General features: G+C 38.7%; 1 protein-coding gene across 1 annotated transcript in view; it reads left to right on the top strand.

Moving 5' to 3' along the window:
* The window catches only part of LOC137211774 (AP-2 complex subunit beta-like), a 62,998-nt gene that overhangs the window by 12,178 nt on the left and 24,643 nt on the right, over window positions 1-26,177 (top strand). The window contains 6 exon segments of the mRNA XM_067714383.1: window positions 3,086-3,191; window positions 6,361-6,496; window positions 18,265-18,455; window positions 20,722-20,943; window positions 21,461-21,578; window positions 21,711-21,806. Of these exon segments, the coding sequence (XP_067570484.1) occupies window positions 3,086-3,191; window positions 6,361-6,496; window positions 18,265-18,455; window positions 20,722-20,943; window positions 21,461-21,578; window positions 21,711-21,806 (869 nt within the window).

Raw genomic sequence — 26,177 nt, 5'->3', positions numbered from 1 at the left:
CTAAAGCAATACAGCAATAAAAAGTAAAAATGAAAGTTCCCTCCCTCCCTATTCCTGTTCCTGGTGGGAACTCGGTATGTATCCTCAGTCTTTTCTATGCATGTATTTTTTTTTTTTAATGCATGTATTAATACATATGATTTTTTAAATTTTTAACAAAAAATGATTATGCAAAACAATGCATGGAAATTTGATATTTTCTTATCCTTCCACAGATGATGATTTCATATCATCATTTCTGAATTATGGCTGCCAAAAGGCATAATCTCAGTGTAATCATGAGGGAACACCTATGACAGCTGAGGGTGTTCTAGAAAATGACTGGCCTGTACTTTTTTAAAATGTCATTATCATGAAAGACAAAGGCTGACCAGCTGTTTCAGATTAAAGGAGACTAAAGAGACATGACAGTAAGTGTAGTGCATGATCCTGCATTGGATCCTGGCCCAAGGAGGATGGGGGTAAAATTACTATAAAAGACTTTATCAAGATCTTTGAATAAGGTTTATAGATTAGGTAATGACAGTATATCACTGTTAAACTTCCTGATTTTCATCATTGTATTATAGCTATGTAACATAATTCCTTGTTCTTAGAAGTTATACACTGACATATTTAGAGCTAAAGAGACATGATGTCTACAGTTTACTTCTTCAATGAATCAGAAAAAAATGTATAAATATAAAAAAGGATGATAAAGCAAATGTGGCATAATGTTAGCAGATGGGGAATTTTGCAACTTTTCTTTAAGATTAAAATGATTTCAAAAGAAAAAGAAAATGGGAGGGCACACATAGTGGCCTGGAGCACCAGAAAATTTTCTAGAAAGCACAAGCATATTTCTGTTGTTTGGAGTTATTTAAGGGTAAACTTCTATTATAATAACAGAAAACACCATAGAGAGTTGCTTAATTACATTAGCTACTAGTCCATGGCTTTCAGCCTTGCCTGCACATTGGAATTGCCCAGTGAAGTAAAAGTCAATAGGTGATGTCCAGTCCTACCCCTGCAGATATCCTGATTTCTTTGGTGTGGGATATGGCCTAGACGTGGGGTTTTTTTAAAAGCTCCCCAGAATTTTCTGATGTGTAGCCGAGATTGAGAACTGTTGCTAGCTGCTAGCAATGCTTGGTAGATTTGATTCAGGGGAAAAGGAGGGGGGAAGATAAGAATTTAATAAAGCTGCAGTATGTATGAGATACCTTGCCTCCGTGCTCCTCCTTGGCTCCACCCAACTTCTTGCTGTTTTTACTGCTTATAGCGTACAAAAGCATTTAGCCCCTTGTCATTCATTTTCAGCTTTTTTTCTTATTCTCTTATCATTCTGAAATGTATTTATTTCTTCTCTTAACATTTTGTGTGCTTTGATGACCGAGATGTTTCTATAATAACACAAAAAGATGTAATTTTAAAACTCACCTGATTTTTCAAACCTTCACTTATAATGGGTCCTGGTAACCTTTTTTTAATTCAGGGATTTTTATAAAGGTTTGAGACTTACAGATGAATCATGGCTGGGTAAATACCACATTTTAAAAAAAGGATAGACTGTGTTCCTTTTACTTCCTGTAGCACCCACCAGAACTGCCACTGGCGCATATTCTTTAAATTTATGCTGTTGGAGTTGGAATAATTTCAGTTATATCCTGTTTTGATCTTCAGCTCCTGCTGCTATTCACAATTCAGATTTTCTGAAACCGTGCTGCTTGTCCTTTACTGTTTTCAGAAGTAAATGATGGGAACCCTAAGAGCTGGATTTGGCAGCAGAGGACTTGGAGAAGAGGAGAGTGACTCTTTAAAGGGCCCAGCTTTTCTGTCTGTGCTATTTTTGCAGCTGTCAAATAAAAGGGTGATTTTTGTAACAGTTTGTTTGCTTTGTTAGCGATGGATTTTGATGTAACAGGCTTTTTTAGTGCTCAACTTCTGTGCTTCTTGCCAGTTCATCCTTCCCATTTAGAGGCTTCAGCAGATCACCTAGTTTGCTGCCCCCACTATTTCTGTACTGGTGAACGAGGTTAAAGTGAACATCAAGAACAGTCATAAAGGTGGAAGAAAATGAGGCAATTCTGTGGATTGAAAGTTGACGTGACAATAGTCAACTTCTTTTTCGTGGTCTTATAGTATATTTTCTTCTTTCTTTTAAAACCAGTTGAGGGTGGTTAACCTTTTTTCTTATTTCAGCTCCAGCTTTCTGAAGATAGGTGAGCCTGGGCCTTAAAATAGTGGTGACAGTCCTGGCATTTCACGGTGCAGCGCCTGAGCAGTCAGTCATTTAAGATTATATCTTTAGAAATGACTCTGGTTTGTACCATTCTTGAAGCTTCAGGATTATTATTTCTGTTCTTAGATTGATTGAACAGGATAGGGCCTTAAAGCCCATTATCATCTTAAAGTACTAATTAGAGCAGTGATTCTCAACCTTGATTATACATTAGAATCACTTGAGGAAACTTTAAAAAATATGAACGTAGGAGTTCTACTCCTTGACATTCTGATTTATTTGGTCCAGAGTGGAGCCTGAGCATTGGCATTTCTAGATACTTCCCGGGTAATAGTGTGTAGCCAACGTTGAGAAACACTGGATTAAAGAGTCGGGAGAAACAGTTCTAAGGCCAGCTCTGTCACTCGCTCACTTAGTGACCTTTGAGCCTCAGTTGTTTGTGGAGTTGAGAGTAGGTGAATGAGGAGTCTCTTCTGGTTTGAAAACATTGATTTGTGAACCTGTTTCCTGCCTGCATTTATTTTTTTCCCAGGACTTTGAAATTCTGACAGGAGATCATCCCTCAGATGCCGTTCTCTCCCCATCGTAGTAAGATATCATGAGATATCTTTCCTTTTTCCCACTTCTGTGCTTCCTGAGATCTGGCTTACACCTTCCTCTCTGGTGATAACCCCAAAATAGCATCCTTATCAATGGGTTGGTTAATATTCTAGGGATTTGAACTGTACCTATCCTATAATTTTTAAATAATCTTATTTCAGTTGCAGCCCTGCCACTGGTCATCTGTTGTGTTACTTGCTGTATAGTACAGTGTTCTGCTCTAGTTCTCTGATCCTGGGACCTCACCCGTTTGTTGTCTTTTAGGAGAAGTCTTTGAATTAAAGGCTGAACTCAACAGTGAAAAGAAAGAAAAGAAGAAGGAGGCTGTGAAGAAAGTGATTGCTGCTATGACTGTGGGGAAAGATGTTAGGTAAGGGTAATCTCTTCTGCTTTGCTCATTTTAGACTCTTACTCTATGGCTTTTACTGCCTTTTTTTTTTTTTTTTTTTTTTAAGCAGAGGTCTTCTTAGAAGCCCACATGATTTAAATCTATTTATTTATTTATTTATTTATTTATTTATGGCTTTGTTGGGTCTTCGTTTTTGTGCGAGGGCTTTCTCTAGTTGTGGCAAGCGGGGGCCACTCTTCACTGCGGTGCGCGGGCCTCTCCCTCTCGCAGCCTCTCTTGTTGCGGAGCACAGGCTCCAGACGCGCAGGCTCAGTAGTTGAGTAGTTGTGACGCATGGGCCCAGTTGCTCCGCGACATGTGGGATCTTCCCAGACCAGGGCTCGAACCCATGTCCCCTGCCTTGGCAGGCAGATTCTCAACCACTGCACCACCAGGGAAGGCCTAGTGCTTTTTATTTAAAGCTATTACAGTCAGAACGTATAAGAATGAGTTTGTCCCACTGGGAACATCAGGAAGTGTAGTTGCTTTTATATTAACTCTGTGACTTAGTTTTTTTTTTTTTTTTTTTTTTTTTGAGTGAAATGAGTTTGATTTCACTTGCGTACAGATCTAGCATAAAACCTCCTGAGAGCTGACACAGTTACAAATCTGTTGCTGAGGTAGTTTTAGAAGATGATAAAAATACACTGAGAAGCAGAAGCCCATGTGTACTTTAATTGGCTCAAGCCAGTGCCCTCAACTTTACAACTCTGCCTTTAATTGCTGAATTCAAGATGAAAATCAGTGGTAACAAAATCCAAAGGGTCTTTTTTGTTTTTCGTCCCTTTTTTCCTGTAATAGGAAGGCCATTTGGAAATAAATAAGGATTGTCTGCAGGCCCCTGAGGATTCCCGAGATCCTTTCCATGAAATCCATGAAGTCAAAGCTATTCTTGTAATAATACTTAGGTGTTATTTACCCTTTTCACTGTGTTGACGTTTGCATGGCTGGTGCCTTAGTGTGAATTAAGGCAGTGGTGCCAAACTGTAAAAGTAGTCATTGTATTCTTCACCATCATGTGCTTGCAGGAAAAAGGGCAGTTTCACTTAGGACTGTCCTGCATGAAGCACTAAAAATTTATTTCAGTAAACCTTGAACCTTGAGTTCAGGTCTTTTTAATATTCTGTGTGATGAAATAGGAATTAGGCATAAGGTACTTCTACTGCATAGCAAAGTGTGACGGTTGACTTGAAAAAAAGCCCTTGCACAATTGTTTGACTTGGGAACACCATTTCTTTGTGAAAGAAAGATTGACAGACAGAACTATAGTTAATCAGACTTCAGTATTTGGGAGACATTTTATAAAAAATGAGCAAAGTGAACCTGTCACTTCAAGGGAAAAAATTTGACAGTAGATAAATTTCGACTTTAAAGTAAAAATTAGAGTGTTGGAAAACTTGTATCTCCCATCGTGAGCTTGATAGCTTCCCAATACTTAGAGATTTTTCTGATGAGATTGGTGGTGAAATTAATGACTGTGATTATTTGCTGCTGTATAATGAAATATGCCACCATAGAGAAGATCTGCATAACTCATTGAACCAATATTTTCCAAATGACCAGTGCATACATCACAAAATTATGCATGGGTAAAATATCCATTCAAAATAAGTGATAAATGAATGGATTTTAATGCAACCAAGTACAGAAAGTTTATTGATATGGTTTCAGATTCCATATTGTACCTAACTTTTAAGAAACTACCATTTGTGGACTAAAAACAAAAAGAAAAACAACCATTTGTCTAGCTTTAATGTATCAAAGGAGAACATCCAGTTATATGAAAAAGCTATTAAAATACTCCTCCATTTTCCAATTTATATACGTGTATGCAAATGGATTTTCTTCTTACACTTCAGCTAAACAACATTCTACAACAGGTTGAATGCAGGAGCATGTGTGAGAATCCAGCTGTTTTTGTTTACAGTAGACATTAAAGAGATTGGCAAAAATTAAAACAATGTCATCTTAATTTAAAAAAATAAGTAAAATAGGTAGATTTTTACTTTAAAATATTTATGTTAATATGAAATGCATTGATCTTCCTTTTATTAGTTGGGTCAAATGCTGCTGATAAGAAATGGATGAGTGCAAGAATGCCAAGTAAATTGCAGCATCTAGTGGTGGATGTGAGGTGTAGTAACTCAAACATCTGAGAAGGTCCTAAGGCTAATGATGACCTTCCTAATGTCATTAAGAAAAGGGAAGTTTAAATTTAAGTGCATTCTGTGTCAGGCACAGGGACAGATGCTTTTACTTACAATGTTTTTTATAGTCCTCATGTCTTCTGAACTAGAGGTTCTTCTGAATCAGAAGTTATTCCATGTTAGAGATCAAGCAGTGTATACTTGGAGAGGCTAAAGAATAATCCCAAAGTCATACAGCTAGTGGTAATGTAGCCAGGATTCTAACCTAGGGTCTGAGTCCCAATACCTGTTACTGGTCACTTCCTTCATGGGTGTATATATACAATAGAATCTAAATGTGTACATGGCACACACGTTTAGAACTGTTTCATGTTCTGAAAATGGTTAAAATTTTGAACAAAGGTCCTAATTATCTGAGAACTGTTTTAATAAGGAAACTAATCAAATAAGTTCCCACTGGTCAGGGATGGAAGAATATGTGCATTAAAAAGCATAACAACTGTAGTGCTTTGAACTGCAAAGAATTGATATGAAAAATTATGGTTAATTTTTTTGTGTGACATAGTGATTTTTTTAAAAAGTTTGTAAAGATATACACTAAAATATTATATGAAATGTATGTGCAGGATTTGTTTAGAAATTGTTTAGAGCAACTAGATGGGGTAGGGACTGGGAGAAGGCAAGTGGATTGAGGTTGTGTATGAAACAAGATCGGGTATGTATCAATATTTGTTTGCAGCTGGGTGATGGATACATGGGTTCATTAAACTGCTGTCTCTAATCTGAAAATTTTCATAGTAAAAAGTTTTTTAAAAATCTATTTTTAGACATCTTCTTGGGACCATTATTATAAATTCTTTAGTAATTCATTTCTGTGGTAAGTATTATCACTAGTGGACATTTGTCCTCACATCAAATCACTTTTTAAATTAAGGCTGTTTCTTTGTGTTCTGTCCAACAGCCTGGCACCAACATCTGTTCGCTTTCCCTTCCTCTTTTCTCAGCTGTCTCTTTCCAGATGTAGTGAATTGTATGCAGACTGACAACCTGGAACTAAAGAAGCTCGTGTATCTCTACTTGATGAACTATGCCAAGAGTCAGCCAGACATGGCCATCATGGCTGTCAACAGCTTTGTGAAGGTAACTTTTCCCCAGGGACTCAAGAACGGTCTCTTCTACCTCAGAAAACCTTTTCAGAAGTGTCTCTTGATATGGTTAGTGTCTGCATTGCAAATAAGCAACCTCTGTTCCAAAAGAGGGCCTCTAGAGAAGTATTGGCCATTGAGTAGGAATATTCATGATTTAAGCATTCTGTATGCCAGAGTTTGTCTTCCAGTTCAGACCATATGGTGAGCCTTCTGTCAGCTGGGCTTGGTGCATCCTTGCCAGGTGGGAGAAGAAAGCCAGGTGAAACCTCACTGTTTTATCTTCCAAGGCTGACAAATGTTGGGCATATCATTGTAGTGTCAGTAACCTGGGGTTTTACCTATTTTATCTTTGTAGAAATTATGCTTATGGTTCAGACGTAGTGGAAACTACAGGAGCTGCCTTTTAATTTTGTTTTATTGAATAGGTCTCACAGTAGTTGATTAACTTTTTTGTTATTGTGGAAATTTTCAAACATACTCAGGTTGAGGGAATAGTATAATAAATTCCTAAATATCTACCTTGTAGTTTCAGCAGTTACCAACCTATGGCCTGTTTTGTTTAATTTACCTCTCCATACATGCTTTCCTGACCCCCACCTCCTCTCCTACTGGATGATTTTAAAGCAAATCCCAAACATCTTAAGAATGAAAAACTCATTTAATCAGCTGATCATTAAAGAAAGTCCTTAATATTATTGGATATCCAGTCAGAATTCTCCTGTCATTAGATTTGATGAACACAGTAATAAGGTTGTTCTTATTAGGGTTTTTGTTTTGTTTTGTTTTGTTTACTTCCTTTTCCTCTGCCTGGAATTTAGTCTACATTAAAAGCAAAAATCAGACAGCATTTCTAAAATTAGCTTCTATTAAATTGTTTTGGAAAATAAACATGCTTTCTTCCTCCTCATGGAATTTTTGTTCTTTTTCTGTGTTTAGCTACAATGTACAGGATCATTGTAACATTTCATTCTTTCTGTCTGGTGATTCATAGATGGATGATATCATTGGAAAGAATTTAGTTTACATTTTTTGGAAGTTAGCATGTGTATAGGTTTATAATGTTTAAAGAAATTTTTTAATATAGGGCAATTTAAGGGGTGTTCCTTCTTGGTAAGTGTTCTACTTGTACTGTGCTTGGAGGCACTTGCTAGGAAAGGAGAATGTATGTTAATCAGGATTTCAGAGGGCCCTCTCTGCTGCTTCGCGCAAAGAACTTATGTTGGGCACAAACCAGCTTCTAGATTCTCCTTTGCTTTCTTGGCTGTAGGCCCCAGATATCCAGCCCTCTTTTCTCCCTGCTTAATATTTGTGGAGTGGGACATATCTTTCCAATTCCTGATTTTTTTTGTTTTTGTTGTTTTTGCGGTACGCGGGCCTCTCATCGCTGTGGCCTCTCCCGTTGCGGAGCACAGGCTCCGGACGCGCAGGCTCAGCGGCCATGGCTCACGGGCCCAGCCGCTCCGCGGCATGCGGGATCTTCCCGGATCGGGGCACGAACCCGTGTCCCCTGCATCGGCAAGCGGACTCTCAACCACTGCGCCACCAGGGAAGCCCAATATTTTTATGTTTCATTAAAAATTTTTTTAAAGTCTTTTTCCTTATAGGCTATTATAAAATATTGAGTATAGTTCTCTGTGCTATACAGTAGGTCCTTGTTGGTTATCTGTCTTATATATAGTAGTGTGTATATGTTAACTTTAGTTAAAACTGACTCTCCGTGAAATACTATTTGAAAGAGAAAAGATAGTTTGAAGTAAAAAAATTCTCACTGTTAAGTCCTAGGTTAACCTCCCTGAGTCTGTTTCCTCTTCTGTAGAGTGAGAGGTACCAACTTAGAGAGTCGTTAGGAGTATTAATTGAGCTCTTGCATAAAAAGCATCTGTGAAAGTGCCTGGCTTATGAGAGTTCATGAAGTGATGGCTGCTGCTGCCATGATTATGAAGTAGACATTAGGCAAAGGATAACATTATTGCTACAATATTAATTTAAAGGGTTCTGACCTCTTTGATAGCTATACAGGTTCATATGGTAAAATCTTTCTGAGGGAATGAAAGCTAAACTTATTTCCAGACACAGATTTATTAGTCCATTATTTTGAAAGTAAACGTATTCAGAATGAGGAAGCACTTTGGCACGAGAGGAAAATAGCTATGATTTCTTCACAAATAATCAGAGTTTTGAAAATTCTGTCTCACTAAATTGATATTTGCGAGAAAGATACACTTTTGGGTGATAGTGATAATTCTCTAGCTTTTGCCCATGCATTAGGATTTTCCCTCCTTACTGCAGTTTTCCCTTTCTCTCTTAGAGGCATTTTGAGGTATTCCAACTTCAGTTAACGTTTACCCCAGAATCTGCCACTCCAGAGACTCTCTTGACAGCCCCGCCACATCTACTTTGCTTTTTGTTTGTGAGTTCAGGTCTCCTAAATGCTTTGGCTCAGCGCCTTAGCCCCTTTGATCTTGTCTTCTAAGCCTTCTGAGTTCTACCATCTCTCTGAGAACTGCCCCTGGGAATGCCCTTCTTCCATTGCTCTGTCCTGTCTGCCAAAGCACAGACTACTGAATTAGTTAAAAAAAACAAAACAAAAACAACCCCAGAAACATATTTTCGTTTGTTGAGGGTTTTTCTGCACAAGCAGCATGCTCTCAGAACTTGGCCCGGTATGGCCTTTAGCAACGGTTCTAGTTAAACTGCCAGCTTCTTTTAATATGAACTTATTTTGGAAAGCTGTTTTATGAAAAGTAACATTTTTTTTTCTCAGAAAAAGTATGTATTTTAACCATGTGCTAGCCAGCATGTAGAAGCCACATGAGATTATGTGACAGTGGTTCTCAACTGGGGGCGATTTTGCTTCCTGGGAGACAGTTGGCATTGTCAGGAAACACTTTTGCTTGTCACAACTGATGGGAAGGTTGCTACTGGCATCTAGTAGGTAGAGTTCAAGGATACTTTAAACATCCTGCAGTGCACAGGGAGCCCCCTACAACAACATGAAGGACTAATTTGTTTTAAAAACTGAAGTAATGCCTGACATATAGTAAATGCTTAATAAATGACAGCTATTGAGAAACAGAGCTAACGTGACGTACTTTCTGATTATTGTAATTTCTGTTTAGGCTTTAGAAGGTTTGTGGTGGTTTGCTGTCAGTCTGAGATGCTAAATGCTGAAAAACTGAAGTCTCTCTAGATCACTTTGTAAATTTGAGAAGGATTTTTGTCAGAATATGTTTGTTGTCCTCGTGGGCAACGTTAAATCATCTCTTAATGACCTCATTTAATTTAGTACTTTATATGAATTCTGTTATCCCTAAACATATATCAATAAATAGAAGAAGAGTTATAAAATTAAAATATTATACAGAAGCGAAATTAGAAATGCGTGATGCTCTTCATGCCCAGCGTCCATAAAGGAGTACCAGAGCTGGTAGAATTTTAGGCATGTGTGAGAGTGTCAGTATGTGGTAGGCACTGGGTAAGAATGATGTAGGAGGTAACATGTTCACTCAGTCTGTGTCTGGATGCCCCAAGTAAGTAATGTTGTATTTGGTACTAAAAGATGAGTTGCTGGTAATTTCTGCAGGATCAGAGTGTTGAGTAAGTGGAATCATTGGAGGCTGCTCTGTTATAAGGGCAAGTGCCCGTCTCAGTGCTTTTCGGTTTTTAAATTCTTGCAGAGGTAGGAAACAATTTTTGTTTTCCTTTATGATAAACTTTGTGGAGATCTTTTTATGTGTATTCTCACCTTAGGAATTTTAATCATCAGTTTTCATTTTATCAGTTATTACTAACTTAGGTTTTTTTTTTTTTAAATCTCATTTTGGGGGCGGGTTTTTAGATTTAGAGAAAAGTTGCAAAGACCATACAGAAAGTTCTCATATACCTATCTTCACACAGTTTTACTTAATGTTAACATCTTACATAACCATGGTACCTTTGTCAAAACTAAGAAATTGGCATTGGTACATCACTATAAACTGAAGTACAGACTTTATTTCACCTGTTTCAACACAAATATCCTTTTGCTATTCCAGGATTCAGTCCAGCATACCAAATTGCATTTAATCACTTCCTTTTATAAAGAGTTGACTCACTCTTTATGAAAGTATCTCAAAAACAGAAAAGTGCTTTGTAACTGTGAACTTTTTTTTTTTTTTTCGCTCCAGTACTAACACATGAGGGTTAAAACTCAGGCTCTGAAACCAGCCAGACTTGGATGTGTATCCTGGTCTGCCATTCTTAGCTTGGTGGTCTCCCTAAACATCTCAGTATCCTCGTCTACAAAATGGAGATTATAAACAGTGCCTCTATCATTGGAACGTTGTGAAAAATAAAAGAGGGCTTGCAAAGCACTTAATAGTGAACCTGGTATAGAGTAAGCCCTTAATAATAACAAAGGTTTCTTTATTGTATAGTGATCGTGGTGCTGGTTATTAATGATTTTAGAAGGGTTAATATTTCAATGGCAAATTTATTTTTTAAAGGTATTTAATTCTTTTTTTTAAATAAAACTGTTTTTATTATTTTTTATAATTTTATTTATTTATTTTTTACTGTGTTGTGTCTTCGTTGCTATGTGCGGGCTTTCTCTAGTTGTGGTGAGCAGGGGCTACTCTTCCTTGCGGTGTGCGGGTTTCTCATTGCATTGGCTTCTCTTGTTGCAGAGCCCGGGCTCTGGTCTCACGGGTTTCAGTAGTTATGGCACGCAGGCTCTAGAGCGTAGGCTCAGTAGTTGTGTCACACAGGCTTAGTTGCTCCGCGGCATGTGGGACCTTCCCGGACCAGGGGTCAAACCCGTGTCCCCTGCATTGGCAGGCGGATTCTTAACCACTGTGTCACCAGGGAAGTCCCAGAGATATTTAATTCTTTTGTATACATTATTTAAAGCCAGACATTATTTTTTAGGGTGATTCTGAGGGCAGCTTATCTACAAATGAAGTAAATCTATTTACAGTATTACTTAACACATCATTGCAGGATTACTTTTAAAAGATAATTGTTCAAGGATATGCCTAAAGCAGTTTTCGTAGGCAGCTTCCTGAAAACTGGATCTGTTGTACATAGTAATTCAGTAGTGTACCGAAAGATCACGGCTTCTTCATTTCTTAGTGTCCCTTTTAAAATGATCTCAAGGCTCTGATTTGGCAGGGGATTACTTACTCTCAAAAGGGAGATAATGGTGTAATAATAAATTTTTTGTTTTGTTCATTTTGCAGCATGCTTTCGTGTGATTTTAGGGCTGGTGGGCCAAGTAACTCTTGGCTTCTTAGGAGTGCCTTTTGTCCATTTGTAGATATTTATTTGTAGTGTTTTAGCTTTGTGAATATTCGCATTTCATCAAAACACATCTTAAGCTACTTATGTAAGCCCCTTAACTAAGTAATGAGTTTTATTGAGTCTAATTTTTAAATCTTACTTGTTACCAGATATTCAGACTCTCTTGCTGTTAACGGTATGTGTTGACTCCACTAGGTAGATGTGTTCACTTAGCTTCCTCATTCTGGGAAAGAAGATGGGGAAAAAAACGGAACATTGCAGAATGTCATATGTAGTCAGCATATTATTAGTTGGCAGTCTGGACAGTGTCTTGGATTAAAGCATGACTGTAAAATTAACTGGTACAGTATAGTCATTGTATTCTTTTTTTTTAACAATGCATTTTAAAATTTTTATTTATATATTTATGTTGGCTGCGTTAGGTGTTCGTTGCTGCACGCAGGCTTTCTCTAGTTGCGGCGAGCGGGGGCTACTCTTTGTTGCAGTGCGTGGGCTTCTCATTGCGATGGCTTCTCTTTTTTTTTTAATTAATTAATTTATTTTTGCTGTGTTGGGTCTTTGTTTCTGTGCGAGGGCTTTCTCTAGCTGTGGCAAGTGGGGGCCACTCTTCATCGCGGTGCGCGGGCCTCTCACCATTGTGGCCTCTCCTGTTGCAGAGCACAAGCTCCAGAGGTGCAGGCTCAGTAGTTGTGGTTCATGGGCCCAGTTGCCCCGTGGCATGTGGGATCCTCCCAGACCAGGGCTCGAACCCGTGTCCCCTGCATTAGCAGGCAGACTCCCAACCACTGCGCCACCAGGGAAGCCCACGGTGGCTTCTCTTGTTGCGGAGCATGGGCTCTAGGCACGGGGGCTTCAGCAGTTGTGGCATGTGGGCTCAGTAGTTGCGGTGCGTGGGCTTCAGTAGTTGCAGCACACGGGCTCAATAGTTGTGGCTCGAGGGCTCTAGAGCACATGCTCAGTAGTTGTGGCGCATGGGCTTAGTTGCTCCGCGGCATGTGGGGTCTTCCCGGACCAGGGATCGAACCCGTGTCCCCTGCATTGGCAGGCGGATTCTTAACCACTGCGCCACCAGGGAAGTCCAGTCATTTTGTTCTTAAGGAGATGATAATGACTGAAACATGCTTAGAATAAATGCCCTGTGCTTTAACGTGTTATTTGAGGCAACTGCATAAAGAAGAAAGTGAGATTCTGAACTGTTGCTGATTTTCAAGAGGATAAAAGTATGCAAATCACCTTTATTTTCCATTATAATAGTTTTGGTCAGTTATTCTACTGCGTTCAATTTATTCAAGTCTTCAGGGGCAGCAGCCAAAAGGATTGTAAATTGAGCGGGAAAATTGAAGTGTTTGTTCAGAGTGTTTGACCTTGAAGGTCATTGCTAGAAATGAAAGTCTTCTAAATATAGTTAATAGGAGGAAGTCACTATATTGGGAAGTGCTATCTTTCTTGGGTTCTGAGGCTATGAAAATGAGTGAAATTAGAGAGGTCATTCAAAGGAACAGGGAAATGTGTGAGAGATTTCTCCTAAAGGAGCTTCTGTCTGTGATACTCCACTCCCAACGTATATCTAGATTTCCTTCTAGAGTTCTTTTTTTACAGGATCATTTTTATTTTAATCATACCCACCACTCCAGCTTGCTCCTTAAAAAAGAAAAATGAGGTCTGGGACTTCCCTGGTGGTCCAGTGGTTAAGACTCCACTTTCAGGGAAGAAGATCCCGCAAGCCACAGCGCGCAGCCAAAAAATAAAAATAAAAAAAGTAATGTCAAATTTATGTCCTCAGAATTGCTGCATATGAGACAGGGGTAGCTTATAAATCAGATTTTGTAGCTGGATAGTAAGTCTTCCCTCTTTGAAGTGCTGCTAGGAGGTGATTATCTCTGAACTATATAAAGTAGGAGAATACAGTTTTCTCCTTGTATAAATCTGCCTGCAAATAATGTTTTGATTATAGTATTCTCCCCAGCTCCGATTTTTCTTTCCCTTTCCCCCATTTGATGTTCACAACTCTTGGAACTTCTATAAATGCAGGCGGCAGAGTGATTAGTACTCAGACACTAGAATCAGATACAGGCCTTGAGTTTGTTTTTTTTTTTTTTTTTTTTTGCGGTACGCAGACCTCTCACTGTTGTGGCCTCTCCCGTTGCGGTCCCGTTGCAGAGCACAGGATCCGGACATGCAGGCCCAGCGGCCATGGCTCACTGGCCCAGCCGCTCTGCGGCATGTGGGATCCTCCCGGACCGGGGCACGAACCCGTGTCCCCTGCATCGGCAGGCGGACTCCCAACCACTGCGCCACCAGTGAAGCCCCAGGCCTTGAGTTTGTATTCAAGCATTTTCCCTTTCCAGCTTTGTTGGCTAAGCAGGTCACTGAATTTCTCTAATCCTATTTATAAATTCATTTTTAAAGCCTATTTCCTTATCTGCATTAGGTAGATTTTGATAGCAACTACCTTAGAGTTGCTGGGAAGGTAAATGGCATAGTAAGTGCTCAGTAAGTTTTAGCTATTGTTGTCTTTTATCTCTTTGTCCAATTCTATTAGGTAAAGTATAAAGTAAGTCAAAACACAAATTGCTTACGTTAAAAAAAAATTCAGCAGACTCCAAGGGTCCACAATGAACTGTCAGATTGAAGGGAAGTCTGTAGTTAAGGCAGAGAAAAATTTGTCTAGTATTGAGTGCGATTTTACACACAAATGCACGTGCACGCATACTTCTGTATGTATGTATATGTTTGTGTTTAATATCTGTATCTGTAAAGTATACATATTATATTAGGTCTACAGGGGGTAGGGGTGGGATGGGGGAGGAGGAATGTTTTATTGCAGTCTTCCAAAGAACAGAATTTACCATAATTGGGAGGCAAGATGAATTAAAAAAAATTTCTTTTGATGCTATGGGACATGTTCCTTTGTAGCCTACATGCCAGCTCTTTGTAAGTCAACCAATGTGCTGAGAAAACTCACTTAAACCCTATTTATAAATCCATTTTTAAAGCAAAACTTCCTTTAGAAACCCCTTTCTTTCTTGGGAACTCCAGTTTTTCTGAGATTATAATTAAAAGGCCATTGTTCTTTTCATGGCAGTGTTTCCTAAAAGAACTGCCAGTTTTCTGGGGGGAAAATGTTATGCATGTTAGTCTTAGTTCACATTCAAAGTAATGGTACAAGAGAAAGAGACATAACCTTTGTTTTAATACACTAGTAAACCAGGGCAGTTACTGCAAGAGTCATATTTTTTCTTTTGATAATGAATTATTGTTTGGAGAAGGCTCTCTGGGAAGAGGAAGTAAATCATGTTTCAATCCATTATTTTTAAAGTTTATTTTTACAAACAGATAATATATATACTACATTCTATACAAAATTCCAAAGAAACACAGAGACAGGTGAGTTGTCCTGTATACCCCAGCTACCCAGCTGCTGTCTTGAAGTCAGTCTTTGCCTGCTTGAGATTCGATGCTCATTTTAAGTTTCCATTAGAGTGAGAGAAGCATGGCTTACTGACCAGGAGAACTCTAAGCAGCTCTTTATGGGCCCACCTCTGTATATTTCTGAAAACTTAGCAGTATGAATGTGAAGATTAGGAGATGAAAGTGGAAAGGTAGAATAGAAGGAATTTTAGAGGAATAGCAGTAGAGTTTTGTTATTGGGGGTGTATCTCCTCTGGTCAGTCATTGGCTCAGTGACCATTTGGCAGTGATCTTTTTTCCCCATGCAGACTTTTCTAAACATAATCATATAATCTGATCTCTCTGGATCTTTTAATTAGATTTACTTTTCCCTCTTTCTTTTCTTGTTTTAATGTGATAATAAGTGAAAATTGCCTGTTTTACCACCAGAACATATACTTCATTAGCTGCATTATATACTTGGTTTAATTTCTAGTTACCTGTGATGGTAGCAGAGGAGTTCTAATTGTTCATTCTGTTCATTTCCTGTTAACAGACCTCATATTTAATTTTTTTTAACATTAAAAAGATTTGAGTGGCAGAAATGGTAAGTTGTGACAGGACATTTGTTTTGGACGAACTGGTGACCAAGACTGGGCATGTGTTGGCAGCAAGAGAGGAAAACAGGCATTTGTTCTTCCAGTGTGACATTTTGATCCTTTATCCTGTAATCCAGTGTATTAAGTGTATTATACAGGGGAAACACAGTACCTTTTCCCTGCATGTAAAGCACTGAGATGATGGAGATTATTGTTTCACGTTTCATGCTTTTAATTTTTACTAAAGGCCATGCTTGATGGTGTGGTTGGCAAAGAAAAATTAAGTCAGGAAAGAACCTCATGCATGCTATCATGTGATAGGTGAACTAGATAATCCTTCTCGATTTGTGTTAATAACAATAAAATATTATATCCATAATCATACTTACCAAGTGAACCTTTGATTTTTTTTCATCTTGGAATTTTTTGTCCTGACCACTAAGTTATAACTGAAGGTGATTCCATTTGTGGCATCATTATCTTAGTTAATGGATACTGTCATGAATGTATTATTTGATTTAAAAAGCCATATTCTCTAGAATTTATCTTCTAGGTAAAATCATATACTGGGATAATCTGCAGAGTACCCAAGTGATATGGATATTAAAATCAATAGCTAAACTGTAACCATTATGTTTCTTCTCTTGCTAGCAAAAGGATAATCATACAGCTCTTAGTTTCTCAAGCTTTTAACAGGGACTTCAGTCAGAACTAAAAATGAGTTGACATTTTTGAGAATCTTTTCAATATACATAATTAATGAAGCTGCTACCTATTGCATCTCATTTATGCTTACAGAATATTTATATATAGCCTTACTGTGCTAATATTTAGCGACAGCTGAGAGCCTCACTGCAAAATGTTGTTGTAAATTCATTTTTACAGAGCTATAGTTTTTTGTCTGTTTTGTTTATTTTTCTGTGTTTTTATAATCTTAAAATTACTTTAAACATTCATTGGTTGTAGATTTCTTAGTTAAATTAGACATAATCTGTAATTTTGATAAAGTGTCCACTGTTTTTTCTTGCAGCTAGTATGGATTTCTGGGTCTGTTAAGTCAGGATACAAGTGTACTTCCTTAAATTTATTTATTTTATTTAGGGGTGCATTGGGTCTTCGTTGCGGTGCGGGCTTCTCATTGTGGTGGCTTCTCCTGCTGCGGAGCACGGGCTCTAGGCGCACGGGCTTCCGTAGTTGTGACACACGGGCTCAGTAGTTGTGTCTTGAGGACTCTAGAGCGCAGGCTCAGTAGTTGTGGCGCACGGGCCTAGCTGCTCCGTGGCATGTGGGATCCTACCGGTCCAGGGCTCAAACCCGTGTTCCCTGCATTTATAGGCGGATTCCTAACCGCTGCGCCACCCGGGAAGCCCTCAACAGAATTTTCTTTTTTTTTTTTTTTTTTGCGCACGGGCCTCTCACTGTTGTGGCCTCTCCCATTGCAGAGCACAGGCTCCGGACGCAACAAGTGTACTTTCTTATATTTGGTAGCAATTTTTCATTTATCATACTGCCTGAGTTAAGGATACATTTGAGGTACCATATTTCATTGATTCTAACATGCATTATTATTTCCTGTATTACGTAGAAAGAAAAATACCTCCTATTAAACTGACATGCCGTTGATTATTAAATATATCCCAACTTCAGAGATGTTAATATGAAAAACTGTGCAACTTAGTCTTGATGAATTATGGTAATATTGCCACCTTAACTTTGTATAAGGCTTTGTAGAAAGCACTTATACATAAGTCATCTGATTTTATCCTCAAACTAAAGCTAATCTGTGAGGTGGATTAAATTATCCCATTTTCAGATGAGGAAATTGAATTTCATGGAGATTATGTGCTTTCCCAACATCATGTTACAGTGAACTATGGTTTCAGGGTCACATTTTCTTACTCTGAGACTTAAGGTGTGATTGACACCTGAAGTATCACCTCCCCACCCCCCAGTACATGCACGCCCATACACCTATAAAATTGTTTGGCCTAGATTTTTCTTTCCATTGCCTAATGTACATGTTTCATATTTAAACTTCCCTGTTTTGTGTTTTTTGTTTTGTTTTGGCTGCAAGGCATGTGGGATCTTAGTGCTCCAACCAGGGATCGAACCCATGCCCCCCTGCAGTGGAAGCATGAGTCTTAACCACTGGACCGCCAGGGAAGTCCCTAACCTTCACTTCTTTTACAGCTGTTCATGTGTCTTAATTCTACTGATAGTGTTGACTACTATTAAAATTATTATTGTTTTAATAGTAAATCATGAGGGACTCTCTGCTAATATGTGAATTGTTTTAATTCTGTGTTGCCTGACCATGAGGAAGCTATATATGCCATCATTGGTGGTTTATTATACATTTTGAAAGCAGTGTATCTCTTTCTAGCTGACTGCGTAAAATGTTCAGGAACGGTTATGGGTTGAGATCTATGAAGTGATCCAGAGAAATAGTTGTACTGTTCTTGACAAATCAAGGTCATATCTGCTTCTTTCCCAGGTGGTGGCTAATGCTGTAGCAGCATTATCTGAAATCAGTGAATCTCACCCAAACAGCAACTTACTCGATCTGAATCCACAGAACATTAATAAGCTACTGACAGCCCTGAATGAGTGTACCGAACGGGGCCAGATTTTCATCCTGGACTGCCTGTCTAATTACAACCCTAAAGATGACCGGGAGGCTCAGAGGTCAGTCTGTTTTTCTGGATAGTATCTAGGAGTCTTGCCCGGTTCAATAATTTCTAGTAAGTCTGTATTAGAATAAGGGTCTGTTACGTTGGGAAAAGCAGTGGCTTATGGGATATATATTGCTATCCTGTGGTATTTTCTCAATGTATTTAGGAACATTTTAGGTGGTAGAGTAAACCATGCAAAAAATAGCTCTTCCTAAGAGGAGATGTGTATTTTTCATTTCTTCTTTGAACAGTACAGTTACAACCCTCTGAAAAACTCTCCCTCATCATGGTCTCACATCTCCCATACAGCAATTCCTAGCCATTTGGCAAACAAAGGTTTTTTGAGTGTCTCTCACTGTAGTAACAAAATTTTCGTTCTTTTAGATACATAGTAAGTGGCTTGATACTAGTTATTGAGCTGCCTTATACCTATAATTAGTACTAGAGAAACTGTGTTGGAGCCAGCAAAATGTATGATGTCTTCCGTTAGATATAGGAATCTCATCAGTCTGAATTTGGAGAAGATTTTGGAAGGCACACCTGGACTGTTCTGCTCAGCTCTACCACTTTAGTGTTGCAGATTTTCTTTGACTATCAGATACTGACTACTAAATTTCATATACACATACATACATTTTAGTTTACAGAATTGGAGGTATCATCAGTTTTTATTGAGCATTTTGTGTATATAGGCACTGTACTAGGCAAAATAATTCTGAAGAATTGTTGGCTCTTCATTTCATTTTATTTTATTTATTATTATTATTTTCTTTTGCGGTACGTGGGCCTCTCATCGCTGTGGCCTCTCCCGTTGCGGAGCACAGGCTCCGGACGCGCAGGCTCAGCGGCCATGGCTCACGGACCCAGCCGCTCCGCGGCATGTGGGATCTTTCCGGACCAGGGCACGAACCCGTGTCCCCTGCATCGGTAGGCGGACTCTCAACCACTGCGCCACCAGGGAAGCCCTGGCTCTTCATTTTAATTATGGTGGATAGGAACCTTCCTTGCCCGACTAAAGCTCGAGCTACTATAATGTAAGTGCTCTTCACTTGTCTGGGAAATTGTTCCTTCTGGATTTAACCAAAGCTCACCCTGATAGTTTCTTTCCATCACTGAAAGTACAAATATCTTCTGGAAAGAACTTTACATACAATTTTATTTTCTCTTGGTCATTGACATCTCACACTTACTCATTCACTCAGCAAATATTTATTGAGCCTGTGCTGTATGCCAGGCATTGTTCTAGGCTCTGAGGATATAGCAGTGGACAGACAAAAATCATAGCTCTTATGGAACACTTATTCTGAGGGATAGGGCAGAAGTATATATAATATGTATACATAATACAGCATATAATAGGTCAGATGATGATAAGTGCTAACAAGAAAGATAAAGTAAGGAGGAGATCTAACAAATGCTGGGTGGTCAGGAAAGGTCTCCCTGAGAAGGTAGCATTTGTATAAATACCTAAAGGAGGTCAGGGAGTCAGCCAAGTAGATACAGGAGGAAGGGAGAAATACACAGCTTACTTACCTTGTGTCCTTAACTGAGTCAGCTAGCCACTCACATTGCCTAAGAGCTATCAAAATTAGGTTAATTTCTGAAGAACCCTCAATGGATAACTAAATAGTCTATGTTTTATGAGACATTTAAGTGTAGGTGGCAGGGACTAGGAGAAGGGGATGAGGTTGAGAGAGTATTGCAGTGGTGGTGTGTTGTTAAAAACAAACAAACAAACAAACACCCTTCCCGAGATTCCCTTATTATGCTGGATGCAAGAGGTTGGGTGGTTTTGCCTGTCACCCCATCTCCTTCTGCATCTTACAGTGAAACTTCAGCCACAGTTGGTTGATATCTCTGACTATGAAATAACTCTCAGAATGCTTAATTTGACTTCCTATAGGCTGAGGAGAAATGGGCTGTGAGGCAGGGAGTCCTTACATAATATGGCGAGATAGAGAGGACTATAAAATAAGAAGGTAAATGGTGTGAGCTTCAGGTGTTTGGGGTATTGGCTAGTTCCCTTCCAGTTTGAACATCCGTTATTGCTGGTTTCCTAAAGTCTTCTGATATCCCTGCTCTGTTTGTAGTTTGCTAGGATTAAGGCGTCTGCAGTGTTGGATCCCAAATTTACCTATGTATGGAGTTTTGACTTTTCTAACTGATTTTCTAATTTCTTTATACCTGGGCCATGGGAACCTCTGACAACATTACCTTATAGATTGGATTGAGCAAAGAAATTATAATTTAAGGTACTAATTTGCATTTTCTGTCCTCAGTATCTGTGAGCGGGTAACTCCTTGGCTATCTCACGCCAACTCAGCAGTGGTGCTTTCAGCAGTAAAAGTCCTAATGAAATTTCTAGAGTTGTTACCCAAGGACTCTGACTACTACAATATGCTGCTGAAGAAGTTGGCCCCTCCACTTGTCACTTTGCTGTCTGGGGAGCCAGAGGTGCAGTACGTCGCCCTGAGGAACATCAACCTGATCATCCAGAAAAGGTTGGGAAAAAATGAATTGGTGATTAAAGTGTTTGTAATTTTGAATTAAACTTAATAACATCATTATTAAAGAGGACTGTGTTAAAACTCTGTTTAATGTATGGAAATGAAAATACTGTATGGTAGAGCAACTTGCCCAGGGTCAGGAGGCTAACAGTTGATTTTAGAGTGTTCTTACAATGAATGTCTGGTGTTGCTCTACAATTTAGTTTCTTTTCTGAAGGAACTCTTAGTTGTATGATAGCTAGTGTCTGCTTAATATGGTTCAGGCTGTAATGTAGATCAGGTTGTTGTTCTTCCAGTGGTTCTTCTTGGCAATATATACTTTACTCCTTAAAAATAGTCTGCCAGATGGATCTGGTTAGAGGGGTGTAGAGGAAGTTTGTGAGTTTTTTTTCCCTGGAGTGGAGTGTGTGAATGGAGAGCAGAGAAGCACAGGTTAGGTATTAATGCAGACTCAGAAGGATATATCAATATATGCCTCATCTTCCTTATCTTGTGTTTCTGTGTACCACAGGCCTGAAATCTTGAAGCAGATCAAAGTTTTCTTTGTGACGTACAATGATCCCATCTATGTGAAACTAGAGAAATTGGACATCATGCTTCGTTTGGCATCCCAAGCCAACATTGCTCAGGTCAGACTTAAGGTAGATTCAAGTTAAGATCTAATAACTTAGATCTTAAGATACGGCCTTCAGAAAAACCTAGGCCATGAAATTGCTGTTGGAGAATCCTTAATGATTATTCACTTCATGGATTTTTAACAGGTTCTGGCAGAACTGAAGGAATATGCCACAGAGGTGGATGTCGACTTTGTGCGCACACTTTTGTGGGCCATTGGACGGTGTGCCATCAAGGTGGAGGCAAGTGTCCCGTGGTAGTTGTGATCACGTTGTGGGACTCTGGGTATTCTCTTCACCTCTTTCCTTACATTTTTAAGTTTATCAAAATAATAAAGCACATTGTTAAAATATTAAAGAATTTTTAATGAAAAACAGCTGTCCCTGGTCCCTCTCTTTCCCGAGGGAATCATGTTTAACTCTGTTCCTAGTTTTAATTATTTTGATTACTTCCATATCTCTAATATCCTTATGCTACTATTTATTGATTTACCAATTGTAGACATTGTCTATTAACTTTCCGCTATGAGAGAAGCAACTTGGTTCATATACTCCATCACTTCTACTTCTACCGTTCTGTATAGATCCCCCGTATAGTTATATCATGAGGTTTTTGTTCCTATATTATCTTTGTAAAATGAGATAATATACCTTTGTTTCTTGTTCTATCAACTAGAGTCTTGCAAAGCTTGCTGTGCGTATTATGCCTGTAAATATGTAGAGCCTACACAATCAAATGATTGCGTTTTCTTTCTTATAAAGGCTTTTGTTTTTTCTGTAGTTTATAATGACCTTTGTCTTTTTTTTTTAATTTCATTGTGCCTTCATTGCACTCCTATCTTCTTCCAGCTTTTCAAGCATAATATCAAATTAATAAAACTTTTCTTTTGTTCTAGACCCTTCTCTCTTCCAGTCCTCTGTCCTTCCAGTCCTTACTCCAGTCTGGGTGGTTGCTTTCTTGTGTTCTGCACAGCCGTCTTTCCATACAGCCTCCCTTCATTGCTGTTTCTTGTTATGGGTACTTTTTCATAGCATTCCTTTTTTTGTGGTTGCAATAGTTTCTTAAATCTCTTGTGATGTGAATTACAGTTTTTGGTTTTGTTTCTGCAGTTTGAATTTAATTATCTGGAGTATTTTATGGTGATGGTTGCATGTCTATGATTTTTTAATTGAAGTGTATACCATACTTACAGTAAATTCCTGCCTATTTGTGTTAAAAATGAGATGACAGAAAAGTTGTCAGGACTTCTGTGCACATAGGCAGGGTTTCTGCTTTAGGGAAGGGAGTTGATCTTTACTTGGAAGTCCTCTTGAAGAGCTTCTCTGTGGTCTTAGAGGGCAGATTGGTTCTAGCTTGGTTGCAGCCTTCCAGTAGGTATTAAGGGCTACAACTTACAATGCACTGCTTCATCAGTCACCAAGCCTCAGTTGTTTCTCCTCATTCAGAAGTTTGTTGCAATTAATGATGGCTTCTGTGCACAACGATATTGTGGATTCAGAGCTCCATATTTGTTCTTACTACTTGACTATGTGCAATTCTGCTTTTTTTTCTTTTGACATTTTATTTAATTATTTATTTATTTATTGGCTGTGTTGGGTCTTCATTGCCGCGCGTGGGCTTTCTCTAGTCGTGGTGAGTGGGGGCTACTCTTCGTTGAGGTGCATTGGGGCTTCTCATTTCGGTGGTTTCTCTTGTGGCAGAGCACGGGCTCTAGGTGCACGGGCCTCAGTAGTTGTGGCTTGTGGGCTCTAGAGCACAGGCTCAGTAGTTGTGGTGCACAGGCTTATTTGCTTCGGCGTATGTGGGATCTTCCTGGACCAGGGCTCCGACCCGTGTCCCCTGCATTGGCAGGCGGATTCTTAACCACTGCACCACCAGGGAAATCCCTACAGTTCTACTTTGAGTCAGATTGGACCATATGATTTCACAAGGATAGTTACTAAAATAATTTGTACAGTATGACCAGTGCTTCACAGGAACAGAAGGAAACAGATGCTGTGTCAGAGAAGTGCCTCTGAAAGCCAAATTCCTAATTGGCCTTCCTTGTTTTTATTTACTGAATGCTGCTTCATATAGTTACCACTGATAAATCGTTTAGTAGACTAGTTGTTATAGCAAGAAGTCAATTAATCCTGGTTTCTACTTCTGGTTCTGCCAGCTCAGTTGCTTCACATACTTAATATATACTTCTGTTGCTCCATTTGAGAAATGGGAAAATCTGTTTATTGGATCTTGATGTGTTACATCTTTTTTTTTTTACTCCCACACTTCTTAACTTACCACCACTACTTAACTTTTTTCTTTTTCTTTTCTCATTGTGGAATAGCCACCTGCTAATGGTATTAATGCAGACAATTTTCAGAGCTATTTTGGTAGCAGAAGAGTCATTTTGTGCTTTTCACTGCCAGAATGTCATTGTCTTACTAACCTCTCTGACAGTGCTCTTGCAAAGAGTCTCATTCCAAAGTTAAAGAGCTTTTTCTATCCCTGGAATTACTAGAAAGTGTTCTCAAAGCATCTAGATTCCTAGCGGCTGTTAGTACTGTCTATTGTGACTAAATGGAAAAGTTATCCATCATCTTCTGGAAGAGATGAACTTCTGGTGGCTCTCACTTCTTCCTTTGATTCAGGGTGCCCTGGTGGGAATATGAGTGTGTGAGGAATGAACTTCCTTTGGAAGCTTAAGATCAGCCTTCAAGAATCCTGCCTTTTAGATAGTGTTCTCTTATTTCCAGTTACCTGGATTTGCCTAAGAACTTTTCTTAGAACTGGTTAAATCATGAAAGTTATTAGTTGGAAAGAGTTGCCTAGTCCAGACACAGTTATTGGGGCAGGAGAGGCAGTGATTGCCTGTTTTTAACTAACCTATCCATGGGACAAGGGCAAGAACCAGCGAGGGAATTGTAATAGCCTTTCTCTGTAGCTTCCAGACTGAGCTGCTGCTGTTCTCTCAGGGCACCTGACCCTTTTTTAATGTGTAGTTGGTTTCAAAGATATGACAGATGAGAAAAAAAGAATTTTAGTTTAGTGCTTAGCTAAGATAACAGGGCCTATTGTAAAATTTGGGTGTTAAGAGTTGGAGTTGTTTTTTATCATGACTGTAAGTACAGGTGTTTCCTTGTTGCTTTAAGTACCCTGAGGTGAAAAAAATGTATAATTTTATCATATTAAGTTGGTTAGGTTAAAGATTAAGCATAAGCCATTGAGTCAATAAATAACACTGAAAAAGCAATTTCATGGTACTGTTTTTTCAGTAACTTTTGCCTGTTCTTTTTTGTTTGGTTGTTTTTTTAAATAGATTTTACTCTCCACCCCACCTCCAGCTTTATTGAGGTATGATTGACAGATTTAAAGCTGTATATATTACAGTGTATACCTGTTTCTTTAAGGAGGAAATAAACCCCTGCCCTCCTTTTCTTACAAATAAAATGATTTTGTTTGCGAGATTTATTTATATGTTTGGTTTTGTTTGAGAGAGATTAAGTCACTAAGTTAAGGTATTCCTCACTTCCCACTCTTCTGTTCTTTGGTGTTTACCATTTCTCATTTTTGTAGCTCAAGATAAGGTACTGACTTACGTCTTATGCAAACAAAAAGCATATGTATTTACTACATAAAATCATTAAAAATAGACAAGTTAAAAGTAGAACACTCTGCTTTCTCCTACCCCTGTTCTACCCTTCCAGAGATGATGTGGACATGATTTTAAGTCTTTGTTTACATAGTCCTCCATAAACAGGTGTGCTTTTTACAAAAATGAGATCATTTCTACAAATGCTATTTATTTATGTTTTTGTAGTCTGCTTTTTTTGCTTATTATACATGGACATTTTCCCATGTTACTGATAATATTTTACATCATTTTTAGTGGTTTGTAGATATACTGGGTCATTGCTTCATAATTATTTAGCCTTTCCCTTCCTGTATGGACCTTAAAGTTGTTTCTGCTCTTTTTCCAAATAATGGTTATAAGGAGGATCCTTTTAGCTAAATCTTTGATCTCTAGTTGAGGTGACATTTTTCTCATTATGCTTAGCCATTTGGAATTGCTTTTTCATGGCATGTGTATCTTTTTTCAATGTGTTATCTTTTCCACATTGATTTTTTAAAGTTTTTTATAATTAATTAAAGGTATTAATTCATTTAATAGCCCTTCATTTCATTAATAGTTATTTTCCCAATTATTTTCCTTTTGATTTCATTTGACTTCTTGATGCATAGGAGTTCACATTTCCTTATGTAGTGAGTTCTATCCATTTTCTCTCAATGGTATCTTTTTTTAAAAATAATAAATTTATTTATTTATTTATTTTGGGCTGCATTGGATCTTCGTTGCTGTGTGTGGGCTTTCTCTAGTTGCAGAGAGTGGGGGCTACTCTTCGTCGCGGTGCACGGGCTTCTTCTTGTGGTGGCTTCTCTTGTTGCAGAGCATAGTCTCTAGGTGCTCGGGCTTCAGTAGTTGTGGCATGCAGGCTCAGTAGTTTTGGCTCGTGGGCTCTAGAGCACAGGCTCAGTAGTTGTGGTCACGGGCTTAGTTGCTCTGTGGCATGTGGTATCTTCCTGGACCAGAGCTCGAACCCGTGTCCCCTGCATTGGCAGGCGGATTCTTAACC

Source organism: Pseudorca crassidens, chromosome 19, assembly GCF_039906515.1.
Source record: "Pseudorca crassidens isolate mPseCra1 chromosome 19, mPseCra1.hap1, whole genome shotgun sequence".
In the NCBI taxonomy this organism is placed as follows: Eukaryota; Metazoa; Chordata; class Mammalia; order Artiodactyla; family Delphinidae; genus Pseudorca; species Pseudorca crassidens.
This window is presented reverse-complemented; position numbering and strand designations above follow the sequence as displayed.